The sequence below is a fragment of the Esox lucius genome, chromosome 24 (genome assembly GCF_011004845.1).
Source record: "Esox lucius isolate fEsoLuc1 chromosome 24, fEsoLuc1.pri, whole genome shotgun sequence".
Lineage (NCBI taxonomy): Eukaryota > Metazoa > Chordata > Actinopteri > Esociformes > Esocidae > Esox > Esox lucius.
In genome coordinates this window covers 15,441,749-15,466,229 of record NC_047592.1, presented here as the reverse complement: position 1 = coordinate 15,466,229, position 24,481 = coordinate 15,441,749, and the positions used below count along the sequence as shown (strand labels likewise).

Below are 24,481 nucleotides of genomic sequence, written 5' to 3'. Positions count from 1 at the left end.
CATTGATACATTCTAGTGGGTATACTCTAGACAGGGCATGTCTGTGATACATTCTAGTGGGTATAGTCTAGACAGGGCATGTCTGTGATACATTGTAGTGGGTATTTTCTAGACAGGGCATGTCAGTGATACATTCTAATGGGTATACTCTAGACAGGGCATGTCAGTGATACATTCTAATGGGTATACTCTAGACAGGACATGTCAGTGATACATTCTATTGGGTATACTCTAGACAGGGCATGTCAGGGATACATTCTAATGGGTATACTCTAGACAGGGCATGTCAGTGATACATTCTAATGGGTATACTCTAGACAGGGCATGTCAGGGATACATTCTAATGGGTATACTCTAGACAGGGCATGTCAGTGATACATTCTAATGGGTATACTCTAGACAGGGCATGAGAAACTAAGTATAAACTTTTACCGCATTTGAATTAAGTTTTTTTGCCACTCGAATCACGGCAATTGTTTTACATTCTATATATATTAAACAACTGTATATTAAATGAACATCGATAGGTATTATTTAGTTACATAAACATTACACTGTGCACTGATAGGCCTGCCAAGCCATGAGTTTGCCGTGTTTTATATGCTCCTGTCACACTTAATCTGCAGTGGAGATTATGTTGGGGTACATATACCTCCAGAACTTGGGACCTATACTATATGAGAAGATATGAAATTGGGACCTACACTTCACAAATCTGCTTCTCTAATCATTACGCTATTTAACAATAGCGTAGTGACGGTCATTCGGTCACATTCGATCTTCTTGGCTCACATCCTGTACATAGTTCTCAAGGCAAACTTTTGACTAATCTAAGACTGTTTCAAATGTTTCAGACATCACTGGATGATATTGTTGTCAAAGTCTTGGAACTCCAGTTGTGGATGCAGTTGTGGATGCTATTGAAAAAAAAAGATCCCATGTAATTTGGTTTTGAAATAGTGTAATCTGTAACGAATCTTGAATTCTTAAAGCCAATGTCTGAAAGTGATTGAGCACATACAAATGTATTCCAAGCTATCCAATTTTGCTATGGAAATCTAAGTCCCCGAACATTGTTTAAATGCCATGGGTTGACGGGGATTAGACTCATTAAAATGCATCATATAAGTTTGTTTTATGTAGGTCTTATTTTGAAGCACCCCAAATGGAGATGGTCTACCATTTTGAAATAATTGGTTTTCTAACAAAGCTCTATTTGTAGCATCAGCAGGGAGATACAACTGTATCTTCAACACCCACCCAAACTTTAATGCACTCAGTTTCTATGAAAATGTCCTTGTTTTCTATAAAAACATACATGAAATGTTTGAATAGGAAACGTAGCAAAATGAAAAGGTAATATAGTAATTGACAAGGTTAGAAACAATGATTTTTAATTGAAATAATATTTGTTTCCTTTAAAAAAGAAAAATCTAGCTTTCATCAAAGAATCCTCCATTTGAGGCAATTATTGCCTTGCAGACCATTAGATTCCAGTTTTTGGAAGTAATCTGAAGATTTTACCCCATGATTCCTGAAGCTCCTCCCAGAAGTTGGATTGGCTTGATTGGCACGTCTTACGGTCAAGCTGCTCAACAGGGTTGAGATCCGGTGACTGTGCCACTCCATTACAGACAGAATACCAGCTGACTGCTTCTTCCTAAATAGTTCTTACATAGTTTGGAGCTGTGCTTTGTCCTGGGTATCTGCAGGGTATTGCATGACATTGCAAAATGGAGAGATAGCCTTCCTTCTTCAAGATCCCTTTAACCCTGTACAAATCTCCCACTGTACCACCATCAATCAAAATTAGAAAGGGTTTATTCCCAAGTAAGTTTCACAACAAACAAGGAATTTGTTTTGGCCTTTGGTGCAACAATCAATACAATACAAAATAAATAAGGGAAGTAAATGCTTCCCCAGAATGTCACATTGCCTCCCCCATTCTTATCAGATGGTGTCAAGCACTCCTCCAGCATCTTTTCATGTGGTCTGTGTCTGACAAATGTTTTTCTTTGGGTGCTAAACACCTCGGAGTTAGATTTGTTTGTCCATTACACTTTTCCAATCTCCCATGGTCCATTTTTTTTGTTTGTTTTCCCAGCTTTGCAACTCAACTTAGAAGTTGCCTTTTCGCTGTTAGCGTTGAGACTGGTGTTTTGCGGGTACAATGTATTTAATGAAGCTGCCAGTTGAGGACCTGTGTCTCGATGCGGGAGGCAGGACACAGGCGCAGAGAAGTGGTTCAAATCCATTTAATTTAATTTGGCAAAAAAAGAACCGAAAACCCAAGCAGCACCAGTGACAAACACGTGACACATACACACAAACAAAACACCACACAGAGTGTGGCAAAAGATTGAAGTAAATTGGATAACAAAAAACAACTGTGCAGAGATGCCTAGGGGCATGGTCAGGTCCCGAATATGGCCCCCAGACCAGCACAGTGATGGCTAAGGGCATAGCCAGGACCTGATAACCTGTTAGGCGTCTGTTTCTCAAACTAGACATTAATGTATTTGTCCTCTTGCTCAGTTGTGCACTGGGGCCTCCCACTCCTCTATATATTCTGGTTAGCCAGTCTGCGCTGTTTTGTGAAGGGAGTAGTGAACAGTGAAATCTTCAGTTTCTTGGAAATGTATCGCATGGAATGGCCTTCATTTTTCAGAACAAGATTAGACAGATTAGTTTGAGAATAATGTTCTCCAGATAGTCAACTATTCTAAAGACAGACAGATTTATTGCTTCATTAATCAGCACAACAGTTTTTGGCTGTGCTAACGTAATTGCAAAAGGGTTTTCTAATGATCAACTAGCTTTTTGAAATGATAAAATTGGATTAGCGAAACACAATGTGCCATTGGAACACAGGACTGATGGTTGCTGATAATGGCCCTCTGAATGCCTTTGTAGATATTTTATTACAAATCAGCCATTTCTAGCTACAATAGTCATTTACAACATAAACAATATCTTTACTGTATTACTGATTAATTTTATGTTATTTTAATGGACAAACATGTTGCTTTACCTTCATAAACAAGGACATATCTATTTAACCCTAGATTTTAGATGGGTTGTGAATGTGCACATTTGAATAATACGCCATAACATCACACCATGGGTTTCACATTGTTAAGCTTTCCATTTACTGCCTTCTGCACCACACTGAACCAAAGCTGATTGGAAACTAGATTTACAACAGCTCTTTTCACAGTTTCCTCCCACATCTATCAAATTCTTTATCAACCTCCATATCTAACCTCAGACATAGATTATTTCTGCTGTCATCAAGTGGACAAGAAACTTTAACTGTCTTGTTCTCCATCACCGCTATGTGGTTTTTCTTGATTGTGTGAACATTAATCATCTCTTAAGCTTTTCTCTATAGTTTTCCATCTCCTTCTTGATTAAGGTGACCAGACATCCACATTAACCAAGAAATGCTCCCAGTTACCCCTTGGAAAGAAAAATGTAACCCTGAAGTACAATTGTAGCTGATAACAATCAGATGCTAAAGATGAATCAGAATTTCCTGTATGTTTTTTATTTAATATGACTGTACCAAACATGCCTCCTTCCTGTCTCGTGATGAACAATTTCAACCAGTAATGCATTGTAACCACTACCTAAACAACCACGCCCACAGCCAGCACATGCTCCATGCCATTGTTTTTCCAATGCACTCTGTGAATCACATATTCCATGTAAATAATGGCTGTAAACTATTGTTTTTTATGATGTTATAACATTACAGCTGTAGCTTACTAAGGGACTCTAACCGAAATAATACTGTCCTTTCCTGCTTGGGCTTTATGCAGTGTTAAGAGTGTTTCGGTGAGATGACAAGAAAACTGTTGTAGTTTAGGACACAAGGTGGACAACAGAGTTTTTATTATCATTTTAGTTGATTGATTGTCCATGACAACTGTCAACATTGTACTCCACAGCATCTCTTCTGGATCAGAGGGCTCAGGTCATTCAGAAATTCTTCTTAAAAAGTCTATTCAGTTTACAAGAAATAACCCTGCAGCACTTCTTTGTAACTGCATGTGGTGGGAGATCAACAAAGAAAAACTCACGCTTCCTTTGTAAGAACACAGCCCTGACCAGATTGAGGAAAAAAAGACCTCTTCAGTGCACCAAACCTCATACAAAACCCCCAGTTTGTCAGTCAGTCATTGCAAACATGGTGAAATATGGTGTTCAAAATATATGGTGTTGCATTATAGTAAGAACTGTGCAAGACGGACAGTTTAAAAAATATTTTGAGAGAGTCGGTCCTTCCAAATTGACCTCGTTGGCCTTGGCTGTGGATATCTGTTTATGGTTTCAGAAATAGCCTGCTAATAGAACCCAGACCATTGTAGCAGAGTTCCCCATGGTTCAATTTTGGGTCCAGGAGTTCCCCATGTCTCCTTGTTGTTTAGTTTCAACAGTTTTGAACTGTGATGCTTTGAGACTAAAACTGCTCTTAATTGTGGTTTATTGGCCATTAACTCTACGACAAACCTGGAGCATTTTTTCTTACTGTACATATATACAGTGGGGCAAAAAAGTATTCTTCACTTCAACTATGAGAGACAAAATGAGAGAAAAAAATCCAGAAAATATTTTTTATGAATCTATTGGTGAATTATGGTGGAAAATAAGTATTTGGTCAATAACAAAAGGTTTTCTATGGGGTTGAGATCTGGTGACTGGCTAGGCCACTCCAGGACCTTGAAATGCTTCTTACGAAGCCACTCCTTCGTTGCCCGGGCATGTTGAAAGACCCAGCCACGTTTCATCTTCAATGCCCTTGCTGATGGAAGGAGGTTTTCACTCAAAATCTCACGATACATGGCCCCATTAATTCTTTCCTTTACACAGATCAGTCGTCCTGGTCCCCAAAGCATGATGTTTCCAGCCCCATGCTTCACAGTAGGTATGGTGTTCTTTGGATGCAACTCAGCATTCTTTCTCCTCCAAACACGACGAGTTGAGTTTTTACCAAAAAGTTCTATTTTGGTTTCATCTGACCATATGACATTCTCCCAATCCTCTTCTGGACCATCCAAATACTCTCTAACAAACATCAGACGGGCCTGGACATTAAGTAGTGGGACATGTCTGGCACTGCAGGATTTGAGTCCCTGGCGGCGTAGTGTGTTACTGATGGTAGCCTTTGTTACTTTGGTCCCAGCTCTCTGCAGGTCATTCACTAGGTCCCCCCATGTGGTTATGGGGTTTTGCTCACCGTTCTTGTGATCATTTTGACCCCACAGGGTGAGATCTTGAACGGAGCCCCGGATCGAGGGAGATTATCAGTGGTCTTGTATGTCTTCCATTTTCTTATAATTGCTCCCACAGTTGATTTCTTCACACCAAGCTGCTCACCTATTGCAGATTCAGTCTTCCCAGCCTGGGGCAGGTCTACAATTTTGTTTCTGGTGTCCTTTGACAGCTCTTTGGTCTTGACCATAGTGGAGTTTGGAGTGTGACTGTTTGAGGTTGTGGACAGGTGTCTTTTATACTGACAACAAGTTAAAACAGGTGCCATTAATACAGGTCTGTGAGAGCCAGAAATCTTGCTTGTTTGTAGGAGACCAAATACTTATTTTACAGAGGAATTTACCAATACAATCATTAAAAAACCTACAATGTGATTTTCTGGATTTTTGTCTCTCATAGTTGAAGTGTACCTATGATGAAAATTACAGGCCTATCTTTTCTTTTTAAGTGGGAGAACTTAAAAAGAAAGGCTGACTAAATACTTTTTTGCCCCATTGTACTGTAAATCTGTGTTTAAGCAACAGTAAAAAAAAAAAAAAAAGCTAAATTCAATCATGTTTTCATTCAAATGTTTTTTATTTGGGGGGGCATAGATGTTCTGTAGGGTGGGCAGTGCTGCCTAATACTCCGCCCCAAAACGTCTCACCTGTGATGTGCGCAATAGCCCGGGGAGAAGGTAATAACAATGACACACAAACGTCAAACAGAAATATCCCTGGTAAGTGTAGTTACCTTCACTTCATCACAGTGGGGAAGATGTAATTGTGCTGTGCTCATCAAGACCACAATGCCGGACTAATGGAGAAAACTGTTTTCTCACCTCCTCAAAGACTAGTATCAGAATGAATTGTTTCCACTTCAGTTTGGTTTGGACCACACAAAATACCAGATAATGTCATTACATACAGCAGGTCTGAGAACATTGTTTTACTGTGGTGCTACTTTATCACAATTCCACTGTTAGGGATTTAACTATGTGAATGTCATTGAACTGCTACCAATATCTCTGTAACTGTCTGAGAGATGTTTCAATAAATGTAAGGGGTAACAAAGATCAAAATGTGTCTAGGATGTACCGCCTTAAAATGTAAGTGCCCTTTATATAAGTTTTATTTTAATTTAGTGTAACAGGTCACATGATAGGAGTTTAATTAAGAGCATGATCAGGGCATTGTGGGTCAGAGAACAACTTGGATGCAGAGGAAAGACATGGTTTCTGTAACTTAATTAGATTTCAGCACATTTCTGTTGTGCTTAAGTTTTTAGAAACGTCCGCTAGTTTCATATACTTTAAATGACAGAGAGACGTATTTAACCTTTTACAGTTTTTATTAACTTGTAGTTTGCATGGTGTCTGCTGACAGGAATGAAAGAGAAAAACATTTAAAATTAAAAGACATGCGAGGCGTGGCCAATACTTTGGTGTAATTATAATATCTGTCCTGGCCAACACATGCACCATGCCTTCACTATTGTTTTTACACTGTGTAAAATCACATATTCCATGCAAATAATGGCTGTAAACTACACTGAGCATCATCTCTTTTATGATGTTACAACATGTCAGTTGTAGCGTACTTTGGGACTAACATTAAGTTGTAGTCCTTTCCTGTGGGTTGCATGTAGTAATGTTTGTACAGAGTGTTTCTGTGGGGTGTGAAAACAAGTTGTGGTTTGTCACATTTGACACATTAATCAGACAAGAGATCTTCTGTTTGGCTGTTTGTGCAGGATATCTACAGTTTCTAATGAAAAAACGAATAATGATGTTCACCATTTTTAATGATGTTACTCCAAAGGTAGTCGTCCAGCACGGCCTGGCTCTCCTGGATCAGAGGCTCCAAGTCAACACTAGATTGCAGTATTTTCATATTCCCACCCTCATCCAAAGATGCCAGCTGTGGGGTGATTGGATGAGAAAAGAAGAGGTGTGAAGACGTGTTCAGTTACAGATAAGCTTTTTGCCCTTATTGGCCTTTAATTTACAACTGCTCCTAAGGAAATATAGCATTGTTTTATGAAAGTTGTACCACAAATAATTTAGGAATTTGAGTTTTAGAAACTGACGGGTTATACTTTATTATGAGAGTCCTAATTTCCATCTGTTGATTCTCTATTAGGTAAAATTAATAAAAAAACTTTCAACAAACTGGTGATCTGTTGATAAGCTACTGCATGCTATGGTTAGGTTTAGGTTTAGAATAAGGGTTAATGTTAGGTTTAGGATAAAGGTTCGGGTTAGTAGAAAAAATTTTGCTTAGTTAAAAAGTTACTGATAGTCAGTAGGTAATCCATAGAGCATCCACAGACACACCTTTGGAACTCTCAAGAGTAAAATCGTCCTTTAATGCTAAAGTTCATGGAAACCAATTATGAAGCACATAAGTAATATGGCTAAACATAGTTTGGAGATGCATTTCTTAAATCTGAAAGATAAATCCCTTTTCATGAATTGGCTTCCATAGGTATATTTAGCTGTTGTTTTTCTCTTTTTCACAGCAAAGGTACTTGGCTTACTTTTTGACAGATAATGATGCTTGTGTACATCGTAAGGCGAAATCACAAATATCGCTCTGTCCCAGTGACTAGACTGAGTTCAATGGGGTCCCATTGTACAGTTTTTTGTATAAACAAGTTTGGAAGAAAGACATGCCAAACCTGACCAAATGTGTGTGTAGCTCAAGCTACATATACATAAATTCTAAGTTGAAGCTTAAAGGGATAGTTCCCCTTACCCTGAGTTGTTCTTGAAGGCACATAGAGTAATTTTGTTAAGAAATCCATTATTAAGCTCTGTCCCAGTTTGTAATTAGCATTGTCCAAATTCATGAATCAAAACTGTACGACCCACTATACTAAAGCTGCATTGCAAGCAGGATAACAACTCTAAAACACTTCAAGCTACATTCGGTAATCTGTCGCGCTAGCATTGATTATAAAAAAAAATTATATTTAAACTGTATTCTAACAAAACAAACAGTGGAATTGGCTGAATTCAAACTGGCACTAGCAAACTATTTCCTATAGCCACCATACACTGCTTCTGTTCTTCGGCAGAGATATCAGCGAGGTGAGAGTGTGAAATTTAACCTAAACAAGCTATGTGAAGTTAGAGTGTGAAATTTAACCTAAACAAGCTATGTGAAGTTAGGTTGCTTCGCCTAGCTGGCCCAATTTTGTGGGTGGACTTCAGACTAATATTTGTAACTGTAGAAAATGCAGTGGTCTTAAGAAAGGTACATGGGAGAGATTTGAGGCTTCACTCGTTGCCATATCTGTAAGGTTTGTTTACTGTTCCATCTCTCAACCACGTCACCAGGACGACATTCAGCCTCCAGATCCCAATATCCTCCAGATCCCAATCACAACAAACACAGCACTCCTCCCAGCTCCCAAGTCACCGAAAAACTAAGCCTGTTCAAGGGTTTGTGATAGCTGTCTAACATTCTTTGATCCTAGCCTGCCTTCCATGTTTATGATTTAGCCTATCCTATTCTGTACCTTTGCCAGAGACTTTTTAGCATACACACTTGTATTTTGGATTTTGCCTTCAGACTGCTCCTTTTGTGCTTCTGCCATTCTTCATATTCCCCATCCTACTCTTTTATAATTGCCGCTAGTTTACATTATGTACACGGATCAGCCATAACATTATGACCACCTACCTAATATTGTGTAGGTCCCCCTTTTGCCACCAAAAAGTACTTGGTCCCCTGGGGGTACTTGGCCTGTCCATGGGGGGTACTTGAAAACACTCATGACACCATAGGCTTACTAGTGAAATTAACATGAGGGGTTACTCCAAGCAGTGCAGAATATTTTCAGGGGTACAGTAACTGAAAAAGGTTGGGAGCCACTGCCATCGTGCATCCGGGTGCCATGTGTTCTCCGGGTAAGCGACGCACAAGCACCCGGCCATCCACGTGATGTAAAAGGAAACGTGACTCATCAGACCAGGCAACTTCTTCCATTGCTCTGTGGTTCAGTTCTGATGCTCACGTGGCCACTGTAGGGGCTGTCGACAGTGGACAGAGGTCCGCATGGGCATCCTGACAGGTCTGTAGCTAGGCAGTTTTAGAGATGCTCTGACGCAGTTGTCTAGCCATTACAATTTGACCCTTGTCAAAGTCGCTCCTAACGCTTGCCCATTTTTCCTGCTTCTAACACATCAACTTTGAGGACAGAATGTTCACATGCTGCCTAATATATCCCACCCACTGACAGGTGCCATAATGACGAGATAATCAGTGTTATCCACTTCACCTGTCAGTGGTCATAATGTATGGCTGGTCGGTGTATATTATTGCTATATTTTAGCTTATATTTTAGAAGAATTACACTGTGCTGGATTACGCACAGGATTAGGATTACAAATTAGGATTCTTACAGCCCATTTGCCTTGTCAAAATGCCTCCAAGTTGTGCAAAGTCTTTGGTCATCTTGCATGAACCACATTTTTGAGATCTCCCCAGGGCGGCTCGATGATATTAAGGTATGAAGACCGTGATGGCCACTCCAGAACCTTCACCTTTTTCTGCTGTAACCACTGGAGGGTCAACTTGGCCTTGTGCTTAGGGTCACTGTCGTGCTGGAAAGTCTGAGACCGTCCCGTGCACAGCTTTCATGAAGAATGCAAATTGTCAGCCTGTATTTAGAGATAACATACTGCATTCATCTTGCCATCAATTTTCAAAAGATTCCCCGTGCCTTTAGACCTCACACAACCCCAGAACATCAGTGAGCCACCACCATGCTTCCCAGTGGGGATGGTATTCTCTTCACTATAGGCCTTGTTGACCCCTCTCCAAATATAGCACTTATGGTTGTGACCGTAGAGCTCTATTTTGGTCTTGTCACTCCAAATTACATTGTGCCAGAAGCTCTTCCCCCAGAGCAGCCTGTATTTCTCCTGAGGTTACCTGTGGGTTCTTCTTTGTAACAAGTCTTCTGGCAGTTTTGGCTGAAATCTTTCTTGGTCTACCTGACCTTGGTATCAAGAGATCCCTGAATTCTCCAGTTTTTAATAAGTGATTGAACAGTACTGACTGGCATTTGCAAGGCTTTCGGTATCTTTTTATATCCTTTTCCATCTTTATAAAGTTCCTTTACCTTGTTACACAGGTCTTTTGACAGTTCTTTTCTGCTCTCCATGGTTCAGTATTTATCCTGCTCATTGCATCCACGTGAGAGCTAACAAACTCATTGACTATTTATACATAGACACTAATTGCAATTTAAAAAGCCACAGGTGTGGGAAATTCTACTTTAATTGCCATTTTCATCTGTGTGTGTCACCTTGTGTGTCTGTAACAAGGCCAAACATTCAAGGGTATGTACACTTTTGATCAGGGCCATTTGGGTGATTTCTGTTATCATTATGATTTTGAAATGGGCCAAAAAACTATGTGCTAATAAATGGCTTCATATGATCACTATCCTTAAATAAATGACTGTTGTTTTGCATGATGCGTCAAAATTCAAAATCAATGCCAACATGTTCACAATTTCTGGGTATACAATTTTATGAGCACAACTGTAAGTAGTACTTCTGATTGCTGTTATAATACACAAAGTACACATTGCCTTCGGATATTCTGGGCAAGGTTTGGGGATTAACGGGTTCACCATCGCTCCCCTTTAGCTGCTGTTGAAGCTTCTAGTTCTGTCAATTCATCCTCTGTGTATTCTGGTTAGAAGTATAAATACATCGAAAAGAGCAGCAGCACCAGCGTTCCATACACCTTCAGTTCCAACCATCACATGAATGCATCCCGGACTTGTTGTGTCACATGTCTTCAATTATCGTTCACACCAGGTCCCTGTTTGTTAATGTGTATGTGTTTAAATGTTTCCCCTCTGCTCCCCACAGTGTGGATTATTGATGTTGTCATGTTTGATTTCGTGTGTGTTGCTGGTTAAACGTAAGTTCCTTTAGAGTGTTGTATACTGCCGTTTTGCTGCTTTAGTCAGCCATTTGCTTTTGTTGTATTTGTTATGCTCGGTGTTTGTTTGTTTCTTAAATAAAGACTCTACACCGATTACTCCTGCCTGCTCCTGGTTCCTTGCTCCCGCAACACTGCACCTCATTACACAGTCATATGGATTTTCCTTTCTCTCTCAAGCAAATAAAGTTTGACTGTCCAAGGTGAATATCAAACACAAAATAGATAACTTGCTTTCTAGCAAGCAATAATAAATTTAGTTCACTTGATGTATACACTTCTTGTGTTTACCGGTCAGTTTTGTTCACAATTATATCAATCCTCACGTTTTTTCGGGAAGAGTATCTCGTTTATTTTAAATGAGAATAATAAAGAAACTGGGGGGGTGGGCAAAGCCGGGCATTTGCCCTCCAGAAAGAATTTAACCTCCAGATAGAGTTTTGTTTCCCAAAAACACTGCAAATGGTAAATGCATTACATATGCCACCTTGTTTATAACAAAATGCCCCCTGAGTCATTTCATCCAAGAGCTGGGCCTGACAAAATTAAAGATCTCTAGCTTTTGTTGGTACATCAAGGGAATACCCATCATCTTCTTTCTGGCATTTATCTTAAATGTGTAGGCCCAAGTAGAGGGGCAGACAGAACAATACATCTAGATGTAGTCCAGACAGAACAAGCTGGGCTACCTGTGCAAACTGATTGGGCTACAGGTACCGCCTAATGCTACCAGTAGTGACAAGGAGACTACCAAAACGCTAAACTAGAGAAGAATCATTCAGAAAGGATAAGATGAGAAAGCTTTTGACTGTGGCAACCATCTGAAAACCACTCTCTTTTTGGGGGTTGTCTTGACGTTGCCTCTCCAGTGCACATGTTGTTACTTTCATTTCCACCAAAACAGGTGACATTGATTCACAAACAGTTATGCTTTCAAACTGGACAGATTGATATCCCTGAAGTTTAATTGACTTGCTGCTACAGTATACTGTGATGTTTACGTGTTCCCTTAATTTCTTTGAGCAGTGTATTCATTATCTGTCTGCAGAAGGTTTCTCTGAAATGGAGACCCCATGAACACCAAGGGCAGAATGTGGTAAATGGTAAGAGAAACCACACCTCTTGGTATAAACAAAGCCTTGACCACATTGACAAAAAAAAAGCCCCTTTCACTGCACAAAAAGTCAGATAAAACTTGCTGTTCCCCTAAGTAGTCAGTCATTCAGCAAGTCATACAGACAGGTCCATTGTTCCAGAATCTTTTTTTATCAACCCCACCATCATAACCAATAGTGATTGCTATGTCTGGTAAGACGCTGATCTACTTTCAATATTTTTCTGTTAGAGATTTAATATTAGTGGATTAAACTGACATTTTCCTCTAAATCTGCAAGAAATACATTATAATGACAAAAACGGATTTTAAATATGTGGATTTAAATATCTTATGTATTAAATTGGGTCATGACTGAAAGGACAAGATCCCGGATACAGGCGGCCGAAATGAGCTTTCTCCGCAGGGTGGCTGGGCGATCCCTTAGAGATAGGGTGAGATGCTCGGTCACCCGGCAGGAGCTTGGAGTAGAGCCGCTGCTCCTCCACATCGAGAGGGGTCAGCTGAGGTGGCTTGGGCATCTGTTTCGGATGCCTCCGGAACGCCTTCCTGGGAAGGTGTTCCGGTCCCGTCCCACCGGGAGGAGACCCCGGGGAAGACCCAGGACACGCTGGAGGGACTATGTCTCCCGGCTGGCCTGGGAATGCCTCGGTGTCCCCCCGGAAGAGCTGGAGGAAGTGTCTAGGGAGAGGGAAGTCTGGGCATCTCTGCTTAGACTGCTGCCCCCGCGACCCGGCCCCGGATGAAGCGGAAGAAGATGAATAAATGTATTAAATTTTTTATAACAGAAATTTGTAAACAAATGAACTAATCACACACATGTAGTGTAATGAGCAGGTGTGAGAATAAAATACAATATGGCTGAAGGCCTGACCAAAACATTAAATATTATTTAATATTTTAAATAATGAAAAAATTAATAATAATGCTTGCAAGCACCACCAGTATGTGAGCGTATTGCAATTTTTCAGAAGAACATAAATATCACATTTACAGAAGTATTCAGACTCTTCGCTACAAGTATTCAGACTCTTCGCTATAGTATTTAGACTTTTCAAATAGAGCTTAGGTACATCTTATTTCCATTGATCATCTTTGAGATGTTCTTACCACTTGATTGGAATCCACCTGTGGTAAATTCAATAGATTGGACAGGATTTGGAAAGGCACATACCAGTCTATATAAGGTCCCACAGTAGACAATGAATGTTAGAGCAAAAAACAAGCCATGATGTCATAAGCAGGAGTAACACTGGGTTTTAACCACAATTCGCTGTATTAATACAGGGCTGGGGCCCTATAAAATTATTTTGACAAAGAAATTTGAGTAAATTGCATGAATCTCTGTTACTTCAGAGGGCCAACTTACTGTCTGATAAAGAGAGCAATTATGTGTACTGTAACAGTCACCTGTAATAATGTGTAATGTGCAATGATAAACTATGTTGAGAGGGTTTAAAACAGATGTAGAAGCATTTAAATTAATAATATTGGCATCAATAACCAGCAAGAAAATGAACTGAAGAATTTGCTTTCTACATAGAAATGTACAGTGAGGGGATTTTTTTTTTTTATCCACTGCTGATTTTGTACATTTGCCCACTGACAAAGAAATGATTAGTCTATAATTTTAATGATAGGTTTATTTGAACAGTGAGTGACAGACAAACAACAACAAAAAAACAAACACTTTTATTTTTATTTTTTTATTGATTTACATTTTAATGAGTGAAATAAGTTTTGATCCCCTCTCAATCAAAAAGATTTCGTGCTCCCAGGTAAATGTGAACCCAGTGTTCAGACTGGTTTTCCCAGACTAGAGTGCAATGATTTAGTCCCATGTTTCTTCCTGGGAATTTATTGAAATAACATTTGTGTTATATATTATCAGCAACCACATCGCAAACACCTTCTAGACTAGCTACAACAACAGAAAAACTGATGTATAACAGGGACAAGATTGTAAAGCTACACAAGGCTGGAATGGGCTACAAGATCATTGCCAAGCACTTTGATGAGAAGGTGACAACAGTTGGTGCGATTATTCGCAAATGGAAGAAACACAAAAGAACTGTCAATCTCCCCCGGTCTGGGGCTCCATGCAAGATCTCACCTTGTGGAGTCGCAATGATCACAGGAATGGTGAGGAATCATCCCAGAACTACACAGTAGGATCTTGTCAATGATCTCAAGGCAGCTGGGATCATAGTCACTAAGAAAACAATTGGTAACATACTACGCAGTCTAGGACTGAAATCCTGCAGCGCTTGCAAGGTCTCCGTGCTCAAGAAAGCACATGTAGAGACCCATCTGAAGTTTGCCAATGAACATCTGAATAATTCTGAGCAGAACTGGGTGAAAGTGTTGTGGTCAGATGAGACCAAAATCAAGCTCTTTGGCATCAACTCAACTTGCCGTGTTTGGAGGAGGAGGAATGCTGCCTATGACCCCAAGAACACCATCCCCACCGTCAAACATGGAGGTGAAAACATTATGCTTTGTGGGTGTTTTTGTGCTAAGGGGACAGGTCAACTTCACCGCAACAAAGGGACGATGGACGGGCCATATACCGTCAAATATTGGGTGAGAGCCTCCTTCCCTCAGCCAGGGCATTGAAAATGGGCCGTGGATGGTTATTCCAGCATGACAATGACCCAAAACACAAGGCCAAGGCAACAAAGGAGTGGCTCATGAAGAAGCACATTAAGGTCCTGGAGTGGCCTAGCCAGTCTCCAGACCTTAATCCCATACAAAATCTGTGGAGGGAGCTGAAGGTTCAAATTGCCAAACGTCAGCCTCGAAACCTAAATGACTTGGAGAAGATCTGCAAAGAGGAATGGGACAAAATCCCTCCTGAGATGTGTGCAAACCTGGTGGCCAACTACAAGAAACCTCTGACCTCTGTGATTGCCAACAAGGGTTTTGCCACCAAGTACTAAGTCATGTTTTGCAGAGGGGTCGAATACTTATTTCACACATTAAAATGCAAATCAAATTATAACATTTTTGACATGCTTTTTTCTGGATTTTTTTGTTGTTATTCTGTCTCACTGCCCAAGTAAACCTACCATTTAAATTATAGACTGAGCAGTTCTGATATCATTAGCGTTGTCTGTAATTTATTCCAGAAACCGGAGGCTTCACTGGATTATAATCTCAATCCAAATTTCAGTGAATGCTGTTTTGATAAAGCCAAATAGCACTGCAGTATCTTAACAGGTCAGAAAATGTGAGAACATCTTATTTAAGTGTAATATCCATGTCATTTTTGTTCTACATTAAGTAAAGTTTTATTAAATACATTGTGATATTAACCCCATCCTTCTCTCCAGTTCTCCAGACTACTGTGTTGACCCTGTTGGGGCTGTGGGGGGCCTGGATCCCCCCTGTCCTGCCCTCCTGCACCACAGGCCAACCAGTAGAGTGCAGTGCTGCCCAGTCAGCTCCCGGGACCAACCTGGCTGGTGAGGGTTTTGATGTGGTCACCATGGAGCGCAAGCAGGCCTATGTCGTGGACGTGGATAACTGGAGGAAGACCCAGAACGGGACCTGTACACTCTGTGTTAACCCTTTCATGGAGGGACAGACTCAGAGGCTCCCAGTGGCTGTGGTGGACTGGAGACCCTCACACCAATGTCACATGAAGATATCCAGCATGGTCTACGACTCCAGTGAGGCATTTGTGAGCAAGAGTCAAACAGAGGTACTTTAACTGCTACAACAATGTTTCCAAAAAAGGGACACAGCATTAAATGTAAATAAAAAAAGAATGCAATGATGTGCAAATCCTTAAAAAAAAACTATATTCTATAGAAAATACTACAGACAACATCTCTAATGTTGAAACTGAGATGTTTTATTGTTTCTTGAAAAATATATGCCCAGTTTGAATATGATAACAGCAACACTTTTGTTGGGACAGAGGCAACAAAAGACTGGAAAAGTTGAGTAATGCTAAAAAACTTAAAAGATAATTCCAGAGAGGAAAGGTCTGTCAGATGTGAGGATGGGGAGGGTTCACCACTATCTGAAAGACTATGCAGGCAAATAATACAACAATATAAGAATAACGTATATGTTACCCTGAATAGACCAGTAAGAATAAGAGAAATCTCTGTATGCAATGGACAAGGCCGAAAACCGATATTGGATGGCTGTGATCTTAGGGCAGCACTGCATTAAAAACAGACACGATTCTGTAGGGGAAATCTTTGCATGGGCTCCGGAACACTTCTGAAAAACCATTGTCTGTGAACACAGTACGTCCCTGCATCGAAATGCAAGTTAATATTCAACCATGCAAAGAAGAAACCATACAGTGGGGAGAACAAGTATTTGATATACTGCCAATTTGCAGTTTTCCCACTTACAAAGCATGTCTTCAACTGTGAGAGACGGAATCTAAAACAAAAATCCAGAAAATCTCATTGTATGATTTTTAATTAATTTGCATTTTATTGCATGACATAAGTATTTGATACATCAGAAAAGCAAAACTTAATATTTGGTACAGAAACCTTTGTTTGCAATTACAGAGATCATCCGTTTCCTGTAGTTCTTGACCAGGTTTGCACACACTGCAGCAGGGATGTTGGCCCACTCCTCCATACAGACCTTCTACAGATCCTTCAGGTTTCAGGGCTGTTGCTGGGCAATACGGACTTTCAGCTCTCTCCAAAGATTTTCTATTTGGTTCAGGTCTGGAGACTGGCTAGGCCACTCCAGGACCTTGAGATGCTTCTTACGGACCCACTCCTTAGTTGCCCTGGCTGTGTGTTTCGTGTCGTTGTCATGCTGGAAGACCCAGCCACGACCCATCTTCAATGCTCTTACTGAGGGAAGGAGGTTGTTGACCAAGATCTCACAATACATGGCCCCATCCATCTTCCCCTCGATACAGTGCAGTTGTCCTGTCCCCTTTGCAGAAAAGCATCCCCAAAGAATGATGTTTCAACCTCCATGCTTCACTGTTGGGATGGTGTTCTTGGGGTTGTACTCATCCTTCTTCCTCCAAACACGGCGAGTGGAGTTTAGACCAAAAAGCTCTATTTTTGTCTCATCAGACCACATGACCTTCTCCCATTCCTCCTCTGGATCATACACATGGTCATTGGCAAACTTCAGAGAGGCCTGGACATGCACTGGCTTGAGCAGGGGGACCTTGCGTGCGCTGCAGGATTTTAATCCATGACGGTGTAGTGTGTTACTAATGGTTTTCTTTGAGACTGTGGTTCCAGCTCTCTTCAGGTCATTGACCAGGTTGAACTTCTTCCATTTTCTAATAATTGCGCCAACAGTTGTTGCCTTCTCACCAAGCTGCTTGCCTATTGTCCTGTAGCCCATCCCAGCCTTGTGCAGGTCTACAATTTCATCCCTGATGTCCTTACACAGCTCTCTGGTCTCGGCCATTGTGGAGAGGTTGGAGTCTGTTTGATTGAGTGTGTGGACAGGTGTCTTTTATACAGGTAACGAGTTCAAACTGGTGCAGTTAATACAGGTAAAGAGTGGAGAACAGGAGGGCTTCTTAAAGAAAAACTAACAGGTCTGTGAGAGCTGGAATTCTTACCGGTTGGTAGGTGATCAAATACTTATGTCAGGCAATAAAATGCAAATTGATTATTCAAAAATCATACAATGTGATTTCCTGGATTTTTGTTTTAGATTCCGTCTCTCACAGTTGAAGTGTACCTAAAATTTGACCTCTACATGCTTTGTAAGTAGGAAAACCTGCAAAATGGGCAGTGTATCAAATACTTGTTTATCCCCAATGTACATAAACAAGATCCAGAACTGCCACTGCCTTCTCAGGGCCTGAGCTCATTTAAGATGGACTGAAGTGAAGTGCAAAACTGTCCTGTGGTCATGTGGAATGCATGAATCTACATTACTTCAGAGGTCCAACCTACTTTCTGAAATAGAGCAATGATGTGTACTGTAACAATCACCTGTTATAAAGCAAAATGCACTATGATAAACTGTCTGGAGAGGTTTTAAAACAGAGGTAGAAGCATTTATATTAATAATATTGCCATAATCAATATCCGACATGAACGTGAACTAAATAATTTACTTTCTGCTAGATGTAAGGCATGACCTATTTCTACAAAGAAAGACAAAATATATATTAATTTCTAACAAGTTAATCTACATGTTTTGAAATGTATAACCATATGCCCAGGTATTTGTAGGCAAGGGAATGTTCAATATTAGCACCATTGAGAGTAATCAAATACAAATTTACAGGCACCATATTTTAGATTTAGAAAATTACACACATTTGTTTTTTTCAGAATTTAACAGTATTTCAATATACTCCACGTATGTTTATAATGCATATCAATGCTATACAATGGTAGGGCCACTTAAGGGAAAACTGTATTTTCTGACTCAAAAACAAAATTACATATTTACATAATTACATATTTACTAGTCAAATAAACACATTTAGACAAACATTATTGAGTAGAATGATTCTATTTTATTGCAACTTAATCAAATGCCAAACTGTGTAAATAGGGGGTTTTACCCAGCGAGGGCGTTTAACCCCAAACCACCCTATATTTTTTACAAGGAGTACATGTGCTAGTAAGTAGAAAAATCTATAGACCCCTTTAGAGTGGACGTCATGGTTATGTCACTCAAGTTTGGTGGTGGTATGGGAGATTTTGCACATATAGGTATATACTCATTTGCATATACTCCTATCAATGAATGCATCAGTGTGTTAATCATATTAATAGAGAACTGCATAATCATCAGTACACAATGTGTGTGTCCTACCTTGGAAGTAATCAAAGTACCATTGAATGCATTAAATTCAAGGGCCTGATGGACCTGTTATTTTATGGGGTTTCCAAGGCCTGCGCCACAATATTTTATGGTGAAGGTTTGCTCGGTAAATTCCAGAAAGATAAGAAATCATGATGGCGGATCAAGGAAAATCCGCCAAGGGGATTTGAATAATGGGAAGGCCATGCGATGTTATACAAGATGGTACTGTATAAAAATGAGCGTCCACAAGTTCCTGAGTCTTTGCATCTTTTTTGGGCTGGAGATCTGAACTATTCTCCACGACAGTTAGGAAACGGGCAAAATGTTAGTTTTAGGAAACGGGCAAAATCTTTGGACTAAAGGAAAAAATACATATATTTATGCCGTTGGATGTCAGAATAGGAATGCAAATGATTGATGCAAAAAATGCAAAAGATTACCTTCATTTTGATAGAATACCGTTGTCTTAGCCACCCTTTGAAGTTAAATGAAGACGTTTATGTTCGCAAGCCATTAAACAGACACACTGGACTGATGAAATCATTCTGGCGGAATGCTCGTCTCTGCAGTGCTCATTTCATATCAGGCAAGGTTTTGTCCATTTTTTATCACACACAGGCAAAATCAGTGATGTAGTTATAATAATAACGATAAATTAGTAAGAGCAGCAACCACAAAGCTGGCATTCTCAGTAGGCTAAACACCACTGACCAAAGTTAGCAATATTAGCTAGCGTGTAAGCAGAATTAGCATGTAAACAAACCAAATTGCTTATACTTAGACAGTTTAGCAAACATCACTCAGTATTTATGGCAGCATTTAATGAATGAATGGGATATACAGAGATATTATCAGTAATATGACATTTTTCTTACCACGTAATTGGAGTAGGCGTCCGGATGATCCTCCCGTTGTAAAGTGGTAACTGTCACTTTCTGCCACCTGTTCGGCCCCGCCCACAAAATACGTAATCGCTGTTTATTTAACATTAAAAGGATCTGCGCGCACAGTAATAAATTCAGGACTATGATTTAATTGTCTGGATAGAGGTTTGTCTCTAGTGCTGACAATTAACCACAACATTTGTGGACAGTAAAAGATAGCTGAAAGTGTCGTGAGCAACCATTTTTTTTGCTTTCAATCAGGGAAATTTCTTCTCTCAACGGTAACTTTTTCTCTGTCCATATTGCACAAGAGAAAGTACTGCAAAACGTTTATGTCAATATACCTGGTTATATGAATTTCTCTAAAGGTGTCCTTTAGAGAAACAACAAAATTACATTCTATATTTTCCTAAAAACATTATTTTTTCAGTTGTATTTTTGCTGGAATTTTGTAGGTATTATCAAGTAATATTACCAACACAAAAGATGGCAGTCCATTTCAATGTTTTAACTATGTTTGCTATTTAGCAGACAATTGCTTAAGGTAACATTAATGGATTGCAGACAGGCAAGCCCCTTAGATAGTGTGAGAATTATTTCAGAATTTTTGCAGCAGAACAGTTGAAAACCGTTGGTTTACTGGGTTGAAACTGGTGATCGAACATGTGCAAAAACGTAATTTTGATAATTTGTGCACCAACATTTTTTGTTGCAAATACGATTGTCGCACCGTAGAGCCCTGTACATTAATAATATTTTATGAATGTATAATTGATATGTGCACTATAATTATGTAGGTAGATGTTAGTTGGAAGATTGGCTTGGACGTTATGACCCCCCAGGCAAAAGGGTCAGTCGTGGTGGGGGGTACCTACTCCAGAGCTGCTAAAACAGTCATGGACCAGTCCAAGCAGGACAAGTACAGCTTCATCAAACAGGAAATGCACTGCTCCTATTACAGGTGATTTACTTGTTTTAATATAGCTGCATTATTAGTACTACCACTGCTCTCTAATGGCTCGTTGACACATTACACTCTGGGAAAGTCTGGATTGTAGAGGTTATATATAGAGGTTGTAAGATGGTATAGTTTATAGAAGATATAATGGGTTAGGTTTCTAATATTAACATAAAGACATCCAAACATACAGAGGTCCAAGAATTTACTTTTGTTGGTATCCCCAAATTTAAAAATGTGTTGTTGAAAATAATCTATTAAATCCTATTGACAGGTCTATAATCCATCCAACAAATGTATTTAACCTACATGACTCATTACTAATTAACTCTCCATCTTGTGTTTCCTTAGTTACCGGTTGATTGAGGACCCTCCTCTACATCCTGAGTTCTCTCGCTCCCTGGGTCTCCTCCCTCCCCTCTACACCACCCAGACCAAGGCTGAATACACCCGTTTCCTTGCCAACTTTGTCACCCACTACATCAGGAAGGTTCACCTGGGGGGGCGGGTGAAGAGTGTCACCTCCCTGAGAGTGTGCAAGGCAGCACTGAATGGTTACAATGAGAATGAGGTGATGGTCATTTAAAAATAGAATGCATTTACATTTATTGGTATTTTCTAAACCTTTTACATTTTTCTTTTCTTTTTTTTGAAGGTCAAGGACTGTCTGGAAGCTGAGGCCTCTGTCGCCACCAGCACTGGAACAGCCGAAGTCAAAACAGAGACCAACTTCTGTAAGAATGACCTTAAAAGTCGTGACACCAAAGACAGTTTTAGCAGCATGTTTAATGACAGGTTTGATTGACTTTGATTTGATTGATTCCCAATGTGGTGCTTGTTGTTGTGGAACAGGACTAATAAGGATAAACTAACAAACAGGTTTACTGAGGTGGTGGGGGGACAGACGGATGGAGCAACTGACCTGCTCTTCTCCAGGACGGGTGGAACCTCCAAGGGCTTCACTGATTGGAAAAGCACCCTGAAAACTGTTCCAGACATCATCAATTACTCCCTCCACCCCCTCCACCTTTTGGTGAAGCATGCCAGTAAGAGGGCAGGGCTGAAGAAAGCAGTGGAGGACTACATCCTGGAACACGCCCTGGTCAAGCACTGCTCTGGGAAGTGTAAGAGTGGCTCCAGGCCCAGTGCCCATGACTCCTGCCAGTGTGTGTGTCAGGCCAGCAAGGAGATGACCAACCAGTGCTGCCCGCAGGAGAAAGGCCTGGCCCGACTAAAGGTCACCATAAAATACGCCAGGGGCCTCTATGGGGACACTACGTCACAGACTGACGGCTTTGTCAAGGTATGATTGCTTAATCTGAATATTTAAATTGGTATTACATTTTAATAAGCGCACTTCAAAGCTAATCCAGGATTTGACACCAGGTATCTTTAAATCCAGTTTACATTGATTATTTTTCTGAAGGTGTTCATGGGTAATGATGCCAAGCAGACTGGTGTGATCTACAACAATGACAACCCCAGGTGGAACGCAGTCCTTGACTTTGGCACAGTCATGCTCTCCCTGGCCACTGAGCTCAAGTTTGCTGTGTACGACGATGACAGCACTTGGTACAAGTGTTTGAACAACCTTTTAGGGCAGTGCATCATTCGGCCTGTCAAAGCAGGGTCTCATAATAATGAAATGTGTTCATTAAATCGTGGCAACTTGTTCTACTCCTACATGGTTGAATGTTTCCCAGGACTTGGGGGCCCAACCTGTGGGGAGTACATTCCCTCTCCAATGAACTCTGACCTTTCTGGCATCTACACCTCCCGTAACGCCCTGAACATGACCCAGGATCTACTGGCTCACATCCGGATGAGCCGGCCCCCAGTAGACCCGTTGGCCTTCATGATGAAGCAGAAAGCAAATGATCACCCTCGTCTCTCTGCCCTCAATGAGCTGTGATCAAAACCTATTTTTATGTAGGTTATTTCTAACCTCTTATTCTGAGGCAGAAGCAATATTACTTTGGTCATTAATGGAAAATGCTGCAAAAACAAATAAAACAAAAATCCAAAGCATATACTGTGTATTTAGAAAAGCAATGGTTTCCCCTCGCATTTTTTTTTCTGTCCAGGTCTTACCTAGTGTGTCTAATATACTCTAACCATAATACTGGGGGATGGTCTGTCCAGGTCTTACCTAGTGTGTCTAATGTACTCTAACCATAATACAAGATGGTCTGTCCAGGTCTTACCTAGTGTGTCTACTGTACTCTAACCATAATACAGGGGGATGGTCTGTCCAGGTCTTACCTAGTGTGTCTACTGTACTCTAACCATAATACAAGATGGTCTGTCCAGGTCTTACCTAGTGTTTCTACTGTTCTCTAACCATAATACAGGGGGGTGGTCTGTCCAGGTCTTACCTAGTGTGTCTAATGTACTCTAACCATAATACAAGATGGTCTGTCCAGGTCTTACCTAGTGTGTCTACTGTACTCTAACCATAATACAGGGGGATGGTCTGTCCAGGTCTTACCTAGTGTGTCTACTGTACTCTAACCATAATACAAGATGGTCTGTCCAGGTCTTACCTAGTGTTTCTACTGTTCTCTAACCATAATACAGGGGGGTGGTCTGTCCAGGTCTTACCTAGTGTGTCTACTGTACTCTAACCATAATACAGGGGGGTGGTCTGTCCATGTCATGTCCTCCCTTGAGGTGCTCTGTCTTGGGTTGCTCCAGGTTGTCAGGGCAACGCATTAAGGGGTGTGGCGTCACTCTTTTGAATAGAGCCGGTACCAGCTGTTCCCTATCCCCAATCACACACCTGTTCCCGCTTGACTCATCACCGGCTGTATATCTGAGGAGCCCTGACGAACCGTCCCTGCCGGATCGTTGATCCACATCCGTATGTGTCACGGCTCACAACCAAATCCCTGAGATACTTGCGTGTCGATCCTGCTAATTCTGTTTCCCTGTGTTTGTAGGAATCTCCTGACAACCTTTACCAGCCTGTGTATCGACCTCCTGCCTGTCCAAGACTACTCTGCCTACTCCCTGTCTGTACCTCTGCCGCCAGCCCGTGTACCGAACCTCTGCTTGCCCACGACTACCCTCATATTAAATTGATTTTCACCGCACTCATCCAGTCTCTGTGCATCATAATTAATAAAATAATGTACAAAGAGAACTTTGTCTCCGTGTCCCTTACTCCGAGTGTCGATACATGGAATTACCATCACAGATTCCCTCCCTCCAATGCTTTTCGGGGGAAGAGTCACTGGCTTATTGTTGACTCGCTGTTGCGCACTTGTGCAATTGGGCTGTACGCTGCTGGCAATACTCGGCCCTCATTCAGGGGGGTTGCGGTTGGTGGGTGTCCCTTTGGTTGAAGCCTGGCAATGTGGGTGGATTGATTTCCTGCCTGTTGGGCCCTGTCCAGGGCCTCCCCCAGGTAGGGCCACAGTGTCACCGGACCCCCCGTCCCAGTTCCAAGGTGATACGCTGCTATATTATTGTGCTGGGGGATATGAGGAATGCACTACTAACTTTTCTCAGTCTCCTCCAGTATTACATTTTAGGAGGA

General features: G+C 40.8%; 2 protein-coding genes across 2 annotated transcripts in view; one reads left to right on the top strand and one right to left on the bottom strand.

Moving 5' to 3' along the window:
• LOC114830380 (endonuclease domain-containing 1 protein-like) overlaps positions 1 to 24,481 on the bottom strand; it is a 121,140-nt gene that overhangs the window by 25,611 nt on the left and 71,048 nt on the right. The gene's annotated exons all lie outside the window — the stretch shown is intronic.
• On the top strand, positions 12,125 to 22,995 carry LOC117593899 (perforin-1-like). The gene is made up of 7 exons (XM_034290513.1): positions 12,125 to 12,524; positions 15,663 to 16,033; positions 20,783 to 20,946; positions 21,295 to 21,514; positions 21,599 to 21,738; positions 21,823 to 22,246; positions 22,370 to 22,995. Exons 1-7 carry the CDS (start codon positions 12,518 to 12,520, stop codon positions 22,853 to 22,855), a joined length of 1,812 nt encoding a protein of 603 aa, XP_034146404.1. The 5' UTR covers positions 12,125 to 12,517; the 3' UTR covers positions 22,856 to 22,995.